This window comes from Crinia signifera, chromosome 11 (genome assembly GCF_055691185.1).
Source record: "Crinia signifera chromosome 11, ASM5569118v1, whole genome shotgun sequence".
NCBI classification, from domain to species: Eukaryota; Metazoa; Chordata; class Amphibia; order Anura; family Myobatrachidae; genus Crinia; species Crinia signifera.
In genome coordinates this window covers 60,219,680-60,233,102 of record NC_139227.1, presented here as the reverse complement: position 1 = coordinate 60,233,102, position 13,423 = coordinate 60,219,680, and the positions used below count along the sequence as shown (strand labels likewise).

Genomic DNA, 13,423 nt, shown 5'->3' with positions numbered 1-13,423 from the left:
AGATATTTGATTTTATCAGACTGCCAATGGAGAGGGAATTTTGCTTGGATGGTGGAAAGGTCGGCTGGAGCGATGTTAATTGCTAGGGCTTCTGATTTAGAAGTATTTAATTTGTAATTGGAGAAACTGTTATATGTTTTGGTTTCGCGAAACATGGAGGGCAGCGAGGTCAGAGGGTTGGTCAGAGTTAAAATGACATCGTCGGCATAGAGAGCTATCTTGTGATGTGCAGGGCCTATTTTTATACCGTGGATGTTTGGGTTGTTACGGATCCGGGAGGCGAGTGGTTCCATGATTAGCGCGAATAGGAGGGGTGAGAGTGGACACCCTTGGCGTGTGCCATTTTTTATGTTAAATTGAGCTGATTTAAGTCCATTTACTAGAACAGAGGCCGAGGGGTTATTGTAGAGGGCCAGTATGCCCTCTAGGAATGGACCTCCGAAACCCATGTGAGACAGGGTGCCTCGGATGAAAGGCCAAGCCACCCTATCGAAGGCCTTTTCCGCATCGAGAGCCACCACCAGGGCCCCCGTTGTTTTTTCTTTAGCGACGTGAATAAGATCAATTAGACGTCTGGTGTTATCTGAGGCTTGACGGTTGGGGATGAAACCTACCTGGTCTGGATGGACCAGTGCAGATAGCAATGGGGCTAAGCGGTTAGCTAAAACTTTAGCATATAGTTTTAGATCTGCATTTAGTAAGGATATAGGGCGATAGTTGCCCATGTCTGTCGGGTCTTTATCGGGTTTGGGGATAACTATTATGTTAGCCCTGGTGGTGGCTGCGTCGATAGGATGACCCTGCAGTAGGGAGTTAAATAAGGCAGTAAGCATAGGGGCGAGAGGAGGGGCTAATTTTTTGTAATAAAGGTTAGTAAAACCGTCGGGGCCGGGAGCGGCCGAGCGACGAAGAGATTTGATAGCTTCAAGGATCTCGTCAGTGGTGATGGGAGTGTTCAATGACTCTGCCTGAGATGTGGAGAGTTTGGGGAGCTGGCATGAGGTCAAGTACTCGTCCAAATCCTCTAGGCTGGAGGACGTAGAGGAGTCAGGGGGGTCCAGATTGTACAGTTTCTCGTAGAAAGAGCGGAATTGGGCCGCCATTGTATCGGAGTTATAGGTAATGGATCCATCCATACATTTTAAGGACATAATTCTGTTTTTTGTTCGTTTGGATCTAAGTTGGTTAGCTAGTAGTGAGTCAGCTTTGTTAGATTTTTCATAAAATCTCTGCTTTGCCCATAGTAAGGCTTGGGCTGCTCTAGATGAAAGGAGTTGGTTTAATTGGCCTTTAAGTGTAATGATTCTCAAGTACGTTTGTTGATTCGGGTGCTGTTGATGTTCTTGTGTGAGAGAAGTGAGAGAAGCCTCCAGCTCTTGAATTTTTTTACGCTTGGCTATATTTTGTGCACTAGATAAACTAATTAATTTGCCTCTAATTGTGGCTTTGTGGGCCTCCCATAGAATGGACGGGGAGATGTCAGGGGTGTTATTTAGGGAGTAAAATTCTGAGATGAACGAGGTGAGGTCTAGCAGGATATCTGGTTTTAGGAGAAGGGAGCCATTAATACGCCAGTGTCTTGCAGGGGGTTGTAGCGAGGCACGGATGTTTAGTTCTATGGCCAGGTGGTCTGACCAGGTAATTGGGATCGTTTGTGCGTCTATCAAATTTTGAGCGGACGTAGTGTCTGCAAATATGTAATCGATTCGGGTATGCAGATTGTGTGGGGGGGAGAAATGGGTGAAGCCGGGCGATGAAGGATAAAGGACCCTCCAGGTATCGTAGAGGTTGTGTCTTATTAGGTGAGTGAGGAGGCGTTTAGAAAGTTTGGCGTGGTTGGGAAGTGTACGGTTAGAATGGGATCTATCTATGGAGGGCTGTAGGGTGGCGTTAAAATCTCCTCCAATGATTGTGAGGCATGGAGAGAATTGCGCTAGCTTGGAGAAAAAGGTGGAATAGAGGGAGCTCTGTTGCGTGTTGGGGGCATATACAGAAGCAAGAAGAATAGGTGATTGGTTAAGTTTACCCGCTAAGATTATGAATCTACCTTTATCATCTGATATGACCTTTTCAATGTCAATAGGGAGATCTCGGTGGATGAGGATAGCAGTACCTCTACGTTTAGCGGACATTGAAGAGTAGAAGGTATGGGGGTATTTTCTGGAAGAAATTGATGGATGTGGCGGTTTTAAATGGGTTTCCTGCAGCATTACTATGTCTGGGTTACGTCTATTTAGAAATTGTATGGCCATGGCCCTCTTCGTGGGTGAGTTGAGGCCGTTGACATTAAGGGAGATGATTTTAAAATTCATGGTGGATCGAATTGAGTAGAGCTACTGTAGTTGTTAGAGAGGGTGCCGGTCTCCCCCCCCCCGCCCCAGTGGAAGGAAGATGGAGGGGAGGTGGGAGAGATAGAGAGAGGAAATGGGAAAGCGGGGAGGTCGAGCTCCCTCAAGAGTTGGGGAGGACTCATGGTTTAGAGGGACAGTGCCAACTAGGCTGTGTCCGTGAGGGGGGGCATGGCGTCTGGCGGATAGGAGTTGGGTCTGTATAAGTTGCATCGGGGAGAACAGTCAGGAGACTGGATGGGGGGGTGCTGTTCTTGGTTGTAAGACGAAGAATGAGATAGATGTATTTCACGTGGAGCTAAGAGGGGAGAGCAGTTGGGGGGGGGGGGGTGGGACACCCGAGGGGTGGAAGGATAAATGGAGTGCGAGTGGGTCATTGAAGGGTAGGTGAGAGAGTGGACACCAGTCCATAAGATCATATAGAGCTTGTGTAAACATCATTAAAACATTATAACTAACAGTAAAATTATGACTATTGGAAAGTCTGTGGTTAGTGTCCATCATTGAAGCATCTTCTCCTGAACGAGGTGCTTGTAACGGCAAAGTATGAAAGCATATATCCAAACTTATTAAACTAACTATAAACTTAGCATATAGGTGCTAAAACAGTATATTACAGAGTTATTTTAGATTCAAAAAGCATAGATAGTACAGCATGTTTTAAAGATAGCATGTGATACTTATCGTATGGTGGGAGTGGCTTAAGGCAGTGCTCGTAGGAGAAGCTGGATATGATATAGTGCAGGTGGTCATTTCTTCGTCCACTCTGGGGGGGGGGCTTGAGCGGTGAGACGGTCTGGAGGAGCTGGTGGATGAGTGGAGTTTGGCATATTTTCAATGATACCAAATTTGTGGAGCAGTTCAAAGCCTTGTTGGGGAGTCTTGATTGAATAGGTGTTTCCGTCTTTCGTGATTATCAGTTGGAATGGAAATCCCCATCTGTATCTGATTGAGTGGTTCCTGAGGGCCTTAGTGACGTTAATCAGATCTCTTCTTTTCTTCAGGGTGACAGGGGACAGATCTTGAAAAATTAGCAGTTGGGATTCTGCATAAGTGATCGAGGGTGTTCCACGCACTGCCGTCATTATTCTCTCTTTAGTGGTGTAGTAGTGGAATCTCAGGATTATGTCTCTGGGTGGTTGAGAAGGTTGGGGTTTTGCTCTCAGGGCTCGGTGAGCGCGATCTAGTAAGAGCTCAGACTTGGGGATACCCGGAACCAGGTGTAGGAAGAGAGCCTCCAGATAGGGGTGTAGGTCCTCGTTGGAGATTGTTTCAGGAATGTTGCGGATCCGTATATTATTTCTCCTATTCCTGTTCTCGAGATCCTCCAGGTGGTCTTTGAAGGATTCAAATTCAGATTTGATCTCGGAGATCTCTTGTTCCACAACAGTTTGGTAGGTGCATACCTCATCAAGTTTTTGTTCGAGGGTGTCGGTGCGGGTACCAAGATCTGCAATGTCCGTTCTGAATTCAGCGAGGACTGTTCTCATTTCTGCTTGGATTGTCTTAGTGACAATCTCCACAATGTCTTTTGGAGTGAGGGCCATCTCGGATGGTGGGGGCTCTTCTGTATCGGATGTTGGTTCAGGTCTGGGCGATTGCTTTGAAAGAGCAGCAGATTTTTCCCAGGCTTTTAAGATGTTTGGTTTAGTGCTGTTTGAGCCTTTACGGCTTTTCTGTGACATATTAATGTTTCAGGGTTTTCAAGTCTCTGTGATATCTTAGTAGGGCTAGTAAATTGGGAGGAAGGAAGCGGGGGTCAGGTGTCCCTTGGGTAGCAGGGGTCGGTAGTGGTAGCTCTCGGTGGGTGTTCACTACATGTTAGTGCGCATCTCTTTGTATGATTGCACCCTCCCAGTCTCCCCCGTTTCACTCTTGCTGCATAGCAAAGCTGGTGTCAGGGGTAAAGCAGATTTAGGTCAGACAGTGAGTATACTTCCGATAATTCAGGTAGGAGACCCGAAATGGGCCAATTTGGTTCCTGGTTTGGGAGCGGTGTCGGTCTGTGATTGTCCGTCAGCGGGGTGTGGGTTAAGGAGCGGTGGGGCTCGCCGCCTGTCGGAACTCTGATTCGGCGGGTGGTGATTGATGTGTGGTGGCTCCGGGTGGCTTGCTGTTTGTGCGGGGGGGAGCTGGGGAGCGCTGAGCGGGGGGCCACTCCTCTTCGATTGGTTGAAGGCCACGATATGGTGGATGCGGCCACAGGCAGTGCCACGTGCTGCAACTCGTGAGAAGGGTACCAGTCGTTCCTCCCCTGTCTGCCCTTATTCTGGTATGTGGCAGGCTGTGGAGATATCTGTGGAACAGACAGACTGGGGGGCAGGTGTGGGGTGCACTTCCCCACTCCGCAGCGGGTGCAAGCAGGGAGAGCAGTGTATATGCGCTGCTGCCGAGTCCAAAATGGCCGCTGCGTCTGGGGTTAGATGTAGATGTCTGGCTCCCCTCTTCCGAATACAGCCGGGGGAGCAGGGTAGAAGCACCAGGAGGGGTAGGGGCTCTCACCGCCTACTTCTCGTTTGAAGGGCCGCCTGAAATGCCGCCTCTGGGTGCCGAATTCCGGCGCGATGCGGCTGTGGAGCTCAGCTTCTGGGCTCAGGTGTCTAATTGAAGCCGCGGCTTCCAGTGAGGGGAGGGCCGCAAGCTGCAGGGACGGGTGTCCCCTTCCCCCGCCTCCGCAGCACCCTCAATCTCCTTTCGGAAGGGGCAGGTGAGGCAACTGGGCTGTTGTTTATATCTTGGTTGTGCCCCAGTGGCAGCAGAAAAGCTTTTTTTTTTTTTTTTTTTTTTTTTAAGAAGGTAACGGGAGCTCACCTAGGTTGCGTCCTGCTCCTTGTTCAGTTAGGCCACGACCCAAGTTCAGGCTTTAATTTTGTGCGGCTGGGCTGCCTGTTAGGTCAGACCCAGAGCCTGTTATATGAGCTTTCTGGAGGGGGGAGAGAGGGGGGGGGGGCGATGTGCCCGGCGTCAGCCTGTGTCAGACCCAGCCAGCAGCCTTACTATGTGCTCTGGCTGGGGATCCAAGATGGCGGGCGCGGCACTCACCGGCCGTCCCGCAGTTCAGGTGAGCCTCTCCTGCTTCTGTGCCGCGCCGGGCGGGTAGGGATAGAGTCCGGCCGCAGCAGCTGTAGTGTCGGTTTCTGAGCCGCAGCGCTGTCCGGTGTCAGCGGGTGTGATCTCCGTCGGGTCCGGCCGGCCTCACTAATTGAGGTCCCGGCTTGTGGGAACGGAGCAGGCCGCAATCCGCGGAGGGGCCTAGAGCCTCTCCCGATTCCGCGGGGTCCTCCTCCTTCGTCTGGATGTGTGCCCGGGTTCACTGGTGTGTCTCCGGTCTCGGCACTGGGGTGGTATGCGAGGTTTTAGGGGTGATTTGGGGCAAAAGGGACGGGAGCCTAGGGATGATGCGTGCTACCCTAATGTCCGCCAGGCCACGCCCGCCATTGCAGCAAGTTTTAAGGTCCATGCATAGTGATCTTTAACCCCACCTTTCCTATAGTGACCGTTCTTTAGTGCCGCCACCATTTATAGTCATAGTTTTAGTTGTCAAAATAAATTTGACATTCTTTTGAAACGCCAGCACTTTGTGTCGTGTCTTATTTTAGGTTAAGTTATTTAACTTTAGAGTTAAGGTTGTGTTTAGGTTTGTCAACAGACAAGGTGTTAACCGGGAGGATACCCGATGGTGAGTTTAAGAAACACAGAGGGTGATTAAGCCTGAAGGGGCATAAACCACTGAGGGTTCTTCACAGGTTACACAGTCCTGTTGGTCACATGTATGTTAATGAGGATGGGCACAAGGCCTATCAGAGCAGGGGGAGGGTTCTAGACAGGGTAGGAAGGGATCACGAGTTATAGTGACAAACTCTCTGTCTGAAGAAGCCCCACCCACCCTGCCCTCTTTCTCTTCTTCTCCGGCGGCGGTAAAGAACGGTCATTCTTTAAGAACTCTGTGTGTGTGTGTGTAGGTAGTGGGGTGCACTCTCCCTCGACATCGATTGTCATGGGCCATGCTTTTGTCCAGGGGATGGCCGTCACCACCAGGCCGGGTGGCTGACCAGGGAGAGTGATCATCAGCGATGTATGTATGCATAGTGATCTTTAACCCCACCTTTCCTATAGTGACCGTTCTTTAGTGCCACCACCATTTATAGTCATAGTTTTAGTTGTCAAAATAAATTTGACATTCTTTTGAAACGCCAGCACTTTGTGTCCGTGTCTTATTTTAGGTTAAGTTATTTAACTTTAGAGTTAAGGCTGTGTTTAGGTTTGTCAACAGACAAGGTGTAAACCGGGAGGATACCCGATGGTGAGTTTAATCAGGTTTCTCATGTCCAAAAGGTGGCAATCATATACCTAGTGCTACAGGAACACAAAACTTGGGAGAAAAGACCCCTCTGGTGGAGGAGCCTGTGACCCGGTTGTTTATTCACTGCCTCATCTGTACAAAGGGGTGCTGTTTTTTAAGGACCCCATAGAGAAAAAAAAAAGCTTGGAGGCTGTCGTATGGCTGGGAAAAGGGGTAGGTTTTTACCTTACACCCTATTAAGACATCTGCTTGGATGTTATAAAGCCATGATACAGTGGGCCTATGCCTGATGTACTCAACTTCAGTCTCACACAGTAGTTTTTGCTTTGACTGAACTGTTAAAGTGAGCTGCAGAGTATTTTTGTGTAGCTGCGGAAGACGCGCCAAATATGGCGTAAGGGGTGCCAGCTCTCAGCTTGATGCTTGGAAAGCTGACAGTGAATCCAAAAAAGGCTCTAGAGGTTTTGGTCTTTCAGGGAGTAATTCTGTTTGGAGTGGAACTCTAGTCCACCTTTATACAGACCACATGGGGAAAGAGCTCTTGCCTTTCCGCCACATCTAAGCATTCAGTGTTTAGGGGTGTGTCCAATAGAGGACACACAGGAAAATGCCTTCTAATATAGGAAAGGCTCCCAGGACGGATTCAGTATGAAATCCCGGCGGTCGGGATCCCGGCGTTCAAAATCCCGACGCCAGAATCCCGACCGCCAAAATCCCGACAAGGGGGGAACGTGGATCGCCCCCCCTTGCGGGCTCGCTGCGCTCGCCACGCAGCGGGCCCGGTGCCTCGCTACGCTCGGCACGCTAATTTATTCTCCCTCCAGGGGTGTCGTGGACACCCACGGAGAGAGAAACTGTCGGAATTTTGGCGGTCGGGATTTTGGCGTCGGGATTCTGAACGCCGGGATCCCGACCGCCGGAATTTAAACTGCACCCCCCCCCAGGACAATGGACCACCCTTCCATTTGGGAGGTTAATTACTCAGCAGAATGGGGTGGAAACTCCCTGTTTTGGAATCAGGGGGGGGAGGTCACCTCCTGCAGTTTCGAGATGTGTGGAATCTCTCCACCCTGGATTTTGGAACTTTCTCAGAGTTACGGGATCTATCTCAGGGGTTTAAAACTGTTAGGATATATGGTAGCGTCCTTGGAAACTCGCCTGTAGGTGAGTTTTCTGTCAAGACCCTTTACGTGGAACATTCTGGCCTGTTGGTCAGGGAACCCGAATACAGTTGCTGTTTCAGGAGACAAGGAGCTCATTGATCTGAGGGACAGATCTGGAGTCTCTGCAAATGGGGCAGTTCCTCCGCTCATGACCAATGCCAGTCTCAGTCTACAGGGTCTGTGGTCCAAAGAATAGAATCCAAATCTATGAAATACATTCAGACAAAGACACGGCTTTGGCTTATTTAAGTCATGAAGGCGGTACTCGCAGCAGGATGACTATGTGGATAGTCTCATGAATTTTACAGTGGAAAGAGGTGAACATGCCAGATTTGCCAGGGGTGTTCATTCCGTGGATCCAGAATGTGGAAGCGGACGTCCTCAACAGGGCAGTTCTGCTGTGAGGAGAGTGGATGTTACACAGAAAGTTTTCAGTAACTAGTGTCTCTTTGGGGGTCTCCCAGACTTGATTGCATACTAACACAATCGTCAGGTCTCCAGGTTCTACACTTGGATCACGAATCCGACCAAGGGGACAGTGGTTGCCATGACAGTTCCAGGGTGTTTCACTCTGGCCTAGGCATTTCCCATTTTCTATTATTACTCAGATTCTTAAGTGGAGTGAGGACACAGGCGGTGCAAGTCATACTGTTTTGCTCCGGATTGGCCCTAGAGGTCGGGGTATTTAGACCTACTGAGGTTGAAGATGACCTATGGGTGTCTTCTTCTTCTTCGCCCAGACTTATTCAGTCAAGGATCTTTTCTACACCTGGACTTATCTTGTCTCAAATTTTGACGACCTGGCTCTTGAGACATCCCTTTTAAGGAAGAAGGGTTTCTCAGTTGCTGTTATCCAACTCATACTTTGGTCTCGCGAGCCGTATCGGCAGTTTATTCACCTTTGTGTTTGAATGATTTATATCAGGTGGTGTGTACGTCAGAAAGTACACATTTCCAGGTTCTAGGTCGCTTGACTTTTGGAGTTTTCTCCAGGATGCGTTTACAGCAGACTTTAGTCTGCAGTCCTTAGAGGTACAGCTACCTGCATTATCCATATTCTTTCAGAATGGAGTGGCTCCTGGCCGGAAGTACAGACTTTTTTACAGGGACCTGTACTGGTATGGTTGGTTTTACTAAAACCAGAGTGGGAACATTTAAGGTTGGCTGATCGTAATATCTTTTGAGGAAAATTACCTTTTTGTTAGCCAGGCTTCGTCTAGGCGAGTTTCAGAATTAGGGGCATTGCCTTGCAAGTCTTAATCTCTGGTTTTTCATACTGATAAGACGGTTCTCAGAACCGTATCAAAGTTTTCTACCTAGGTAGTCTAAATTTTTCCATTTACACCAGGAGTTTGGTTTCCGGTGTTTTCTCTTCTTGAGGAGGTAGAAAAATAAATAAATAAATTAAAACAAAATGGGACATGCTTTGCGCATTTATGTGGACAGGGTAAAGGATGTTTGCAAAAATGACTGTTTTGCTAGTTCTATATAACGTGCAAGAGAGGGTGGTCTGTTTCCAAGCAGACATTTCCTAGACGTTATGGTTGGTGTTTACCTTTGCTTACACTACGGTAGGCAGACCGTTTTCCATAAGATTAATGTCTATACCACTAGGATAGTGGCTTTTTTTCTTGAGATGTGCGTCATGGACCACAGTGGGGAAGTTATGCAGGGCTGCTCACTGGTCATATGTTTTTTTGTTGCCTTTACCAAAGTCTATACAGTAGGTTCATGAGTTCACGTCGGAGGACGCTTAATTTAGGCAAAGCAGTGATGAGAACTGTAAGCCTGAGCGTACCCTCCCAAAGTACCGGCTCGTGAACGTCCCAATGTCGAGCTGTGTCACCAGGATGGACGAAAGAGAAAAGGGGATTTTTGTAAGAACTTATAGTTCAAATCCCTTTCTCTGACTTCATCCTGGTGACAAAGCGATCCCTCCCTTACGCTCAGTAAGTATACCGTTCATGCGTTGTCATGTTATTGATTATGTGCATTGTGCATAATAAAATGTTCAGGTATTGTATGGAGTTATGTATCCTAGTGCGCTTTAGAAGTTGAACTGAAGCATCATGGGATTCAGAAGGGAGGAGCCTGCTCTCAAAGAAGTCAGCATAGGTGCCTTGGCTCCTGCGGACCCTCCTACATCCCAATGTCGAGCTGTGTCACCAGGATGGACTCAGAGAAAGGGATTCGAACGGTAAGTTCTTACAAAAATCCCCTTAAGACACGGTACTGTAGTTGAACCTGTTTGATTTAAACAATTTGACTGAATGTTTTTGCCCATTTTTCTGGGTTTGTGAGCACATTTGCTCCCATCTAGTACTATATTTTCATTCCATCCAAACAACTAGTTGGATGGTTGGAGGAAAGTTGGTCTGATGTGTGGCCAGCATTAGATGGGTTGTGGGGAGGCTGGCAGGTGCGGGGTCTGGTGAGAGTATGATGGGTTATGGTGAGACTGGGAGGAGCAGCCTCTGGTGGGGGAGAATGCAGCAGGAAGCTGATACACCCGGGCCAGACCACCTGTATGGGCTAAGAGTACACTGCTGGGTGTTGGTCTTGTCGGGTTACTGGCCTGTTGTGCACCGGCAGGAAGCAGATGCGCCTGGGCCGGAACCAATGTATGGGCTGCAAGTACACTGCTGGCTGTTGGTCCTGTTGTGCACCGGCAGGAAGCAGATACGCCTGGGCCGGAAACTCTTTATGGGCTGCGAGTACACTGCTGGGTGTTGTTCCTGTAGGGGCACTGAACTGTTGTGCACCGGCAGGAAGCAGATACGCCCCGGCCGGACTCCCTGTATGGGCTGCGAGTAAACTGCTGGGTGTTGGTCCTGTCAGGGTACTGACCTGTTGTGCACTGGAAGGAAGCAAAAATGCCCAAGCTGGATCCCCTGTATGGACTGCTAATACAGTGCTGGGTGTTGGTCCTGTCGGGGCACTGACCTGTTGTGCACCGGCTTGAAGCAGATACCCCGGGGCCGGACCACCTGTATGGGCTACGAGTACACTTCTGGGTGTTGGTGCTGTCAGGGAACTGACTTGTTGTGCACCGGCAGGAAGCAGATATGCCTGGGTCAGACCCCCTGTATGGTCTGCGAGTACACTGCTGGGTGATGGTCCTGTCTGGGTACTGACCTGTTGTGCACCGGCAGGAAGCAGATACGCCTGGGCCGGACCCCTGTATGGGCTGCCAGTACACTGCTGGGTGTTGGTCCTGTCGGGGTACTGACCTGTTGTTCACCGGCAGGAAGCAGATACGCCTGGGCCTGACCCCCTGTATGGGCTGCGAGTACACTGCTGGGTGTTGGTCTTGTCGGGAAAGAGAGAGGTCCCAGAGAACTTCTGCATCGATGCTCTGACAGGAAACGCCTACACCACCACTGATGACCATTTCCTGGGTATCGAGAGTCTATGGAACCATAAGAATTACTGGGTCAACATGCAGGACTGTCGCAATGCATGCAAGGTACCAGATATGACTGTGCGGGATATACAGATATATGTATATGCAGTAAGAGCTAGGAGAAGGTACCACCACTTCATTGCGCCCCCCTGACCCTACTTAGTTCTCACTGGCTGCCTGACTTATCTTTACATCCTCCTCCCTTGTGAGGAGACAGGTCCCAAACCTCCTTTAACTACAGAGACAATGTTAAGACCTGACAGGGAGAGATGTGGAGGGAAGGAGCAGAACATGGGAAGAAGAGGGGATAACAGGATTTGGCGTAGAGAGACTGCTGAGGGTCCATTTATCAAAAATTGCATTTACAGTGCAATCTGGGCCTAGCTGAAAGCTATTCTTAAGGAGCCCATTCCTGCAATGTGCTCAGTGTGGTGGAGGTGTCCATTCCCCTCCAATGCCAGTAAGAGCTCTGTAGTAACATGGTGTCACCTGTAGGCTACAGCAGGATAACACTGGGGACTGGCTGGGGTTAGAGCAGCCCCTAGGGGGCAGGGACTGGCTGGGAAAGGGCAGCTCCTAGGGGGCGGATACTGTCTGGATTAGAGAAGCTCCTTGGGGGGGGTGGGTTGGAGGAGGAAGGGTGCAGTTGAGTGTTGGGTGATCATCTTATAAAAGGCTTGTAAGATTGTGATTTTGGCCAGAGACCCATCAGGTACTTCTGTGTTTTATAGGATTTGACCTTTGACCTGGGAGATCCCATGTGCTGGGAGTTTATGCTGCAATGCACACAGAAACCGCTTCTTCTTATCCCTGAAATGGAGGATGAGGAGGATGCGGAGGAAGCCAGTGGAGATCAGGTGAGATGCTGGTGGGGTTTCTCGTCTGGATTGCTGGCAGTGGGGGAAAACCAGGGATGTGATTCTGATTTTTCTGATAAAGTAATCCACGGGGCTCGCTGCGCTCGCCACACTATATAAAGTCAACTCCACACCAACGTGGATAGTAGGGGTATGAAAAGGTCGGAGGACGCGTTTTTTAAGGAAAACATAGGCCCACTAACTGATACTAGTGGAAAAAAGTGTTACTAAGGACAAGGGAAAAGCAAAACTGTTAAATTAGTTCTTCTCATCAGTATTTACTAAGGGAGAGCAGACTGTGGAACGAACATTTACCACAAACGGGACAAATAAGCCAGATCTCATTGTGGATTTCACGCCGAAGGAAATAATACTGAGGCTAAGCAAACTCAAAACAAATAAATCACCAGGGCCAGATGGGATTCATCCGAGGGTATTAATGGAATTAAGGGATGAACTAGCTACCCCCCTACATTATATCTTTAGCAAGTCACTATCGCCAGGTATAGTACCAAAAGATTGGAGAATAGCAGAGGTAGTGCCAATATTAAAAAAAGGAAAAAGGAAGATCCCGCTAATTACAGACCCGTTAGTTTAACATCAATTGTGGGTAAACTATTTGAAGGATTTTTTTTTTTTTTTCCAAAATATTTTTATTGAATCTCATAAAATAGAACATTGATACATCACATCCTAATTCGGATGGTATTGGCATAGTAACATCAATAGAGATTCAAAACATTTTCTAACATTTTCTATGTTTATAACAGTTCACTATATCTACATGAGACAAAGAGTGGACTCCCGAGTTCCTAGGATGTTGGAAATTTTTTTAACAAATGGTATTGGGAGAGACTCTCCATTTATCAGCCTGTTTTTGTCATTTAATTAGTATAGTGGAAATATCCTAAGTTATATATAATAACAAACTAACAACAAATAAATTAACTGTAAGTAGTATCAGGAAAAAAGTATATAAATGTGTATTCTGGTCCTACCCCAACATGGCAGACATCCAGAAAAAAATGAACCTTAGTGCCTGCCCAGCAGCTGTCCCGGACCGCCGACCCATCCATGGAGAGATCCTCTTAGCATAAAAGTCAGGAGAAGAGAAGTCAAGGAGTAAAAATAGGGAGTAATAAAAAAAGAGAGGAGAAAAATAATAAAAAAAAAAAAAAAAAAAATTAAACAAGGTATAAAGTAGGAATATGTGGTAAGGAGGAGGGAGATGGAAGAACAAAAGGGAAGAGAAAAAATATGTTTCTAAATTAGTGTAAAGGAGCTTTAATCATCAAGCTATGGTAATTGGTGGGGTGTTCTGCAGTTGCTGAAGAGAGTACCAGGATGTA

General features: G+C 48.2%; 1 protein-coding gene across 3 annotated transcripts in view; it reads left to right on the top strand.

Moving 5' to 3' along the window:
- DRC7 (dynein regulatory complex subunit 7) overlaps positions 1 to 13,423 on the top strand; it is a 224,720-nt gene that overhangs the window by 139,503 nt on the left and 71,794 nt on the right. For all 3 annotated transcript variants that reach the window (XM_083164885.1, XM_083164887.1, XM_083164886.1), the window contains 2 exons: positions 11,062 to 11,280; positions 11,949 to 12,074. In XM_083164885.1, coding sequence (XP_083021011.1) covers positions 11,062 to 11,280; positions 11,949 to 12,074 — 345 coding nt within the window. The remainder of the gene's footprint in view (positions 1 to 11,061; positions 11,281 to 11,948; positions 12,075 to 13,423) is intronic.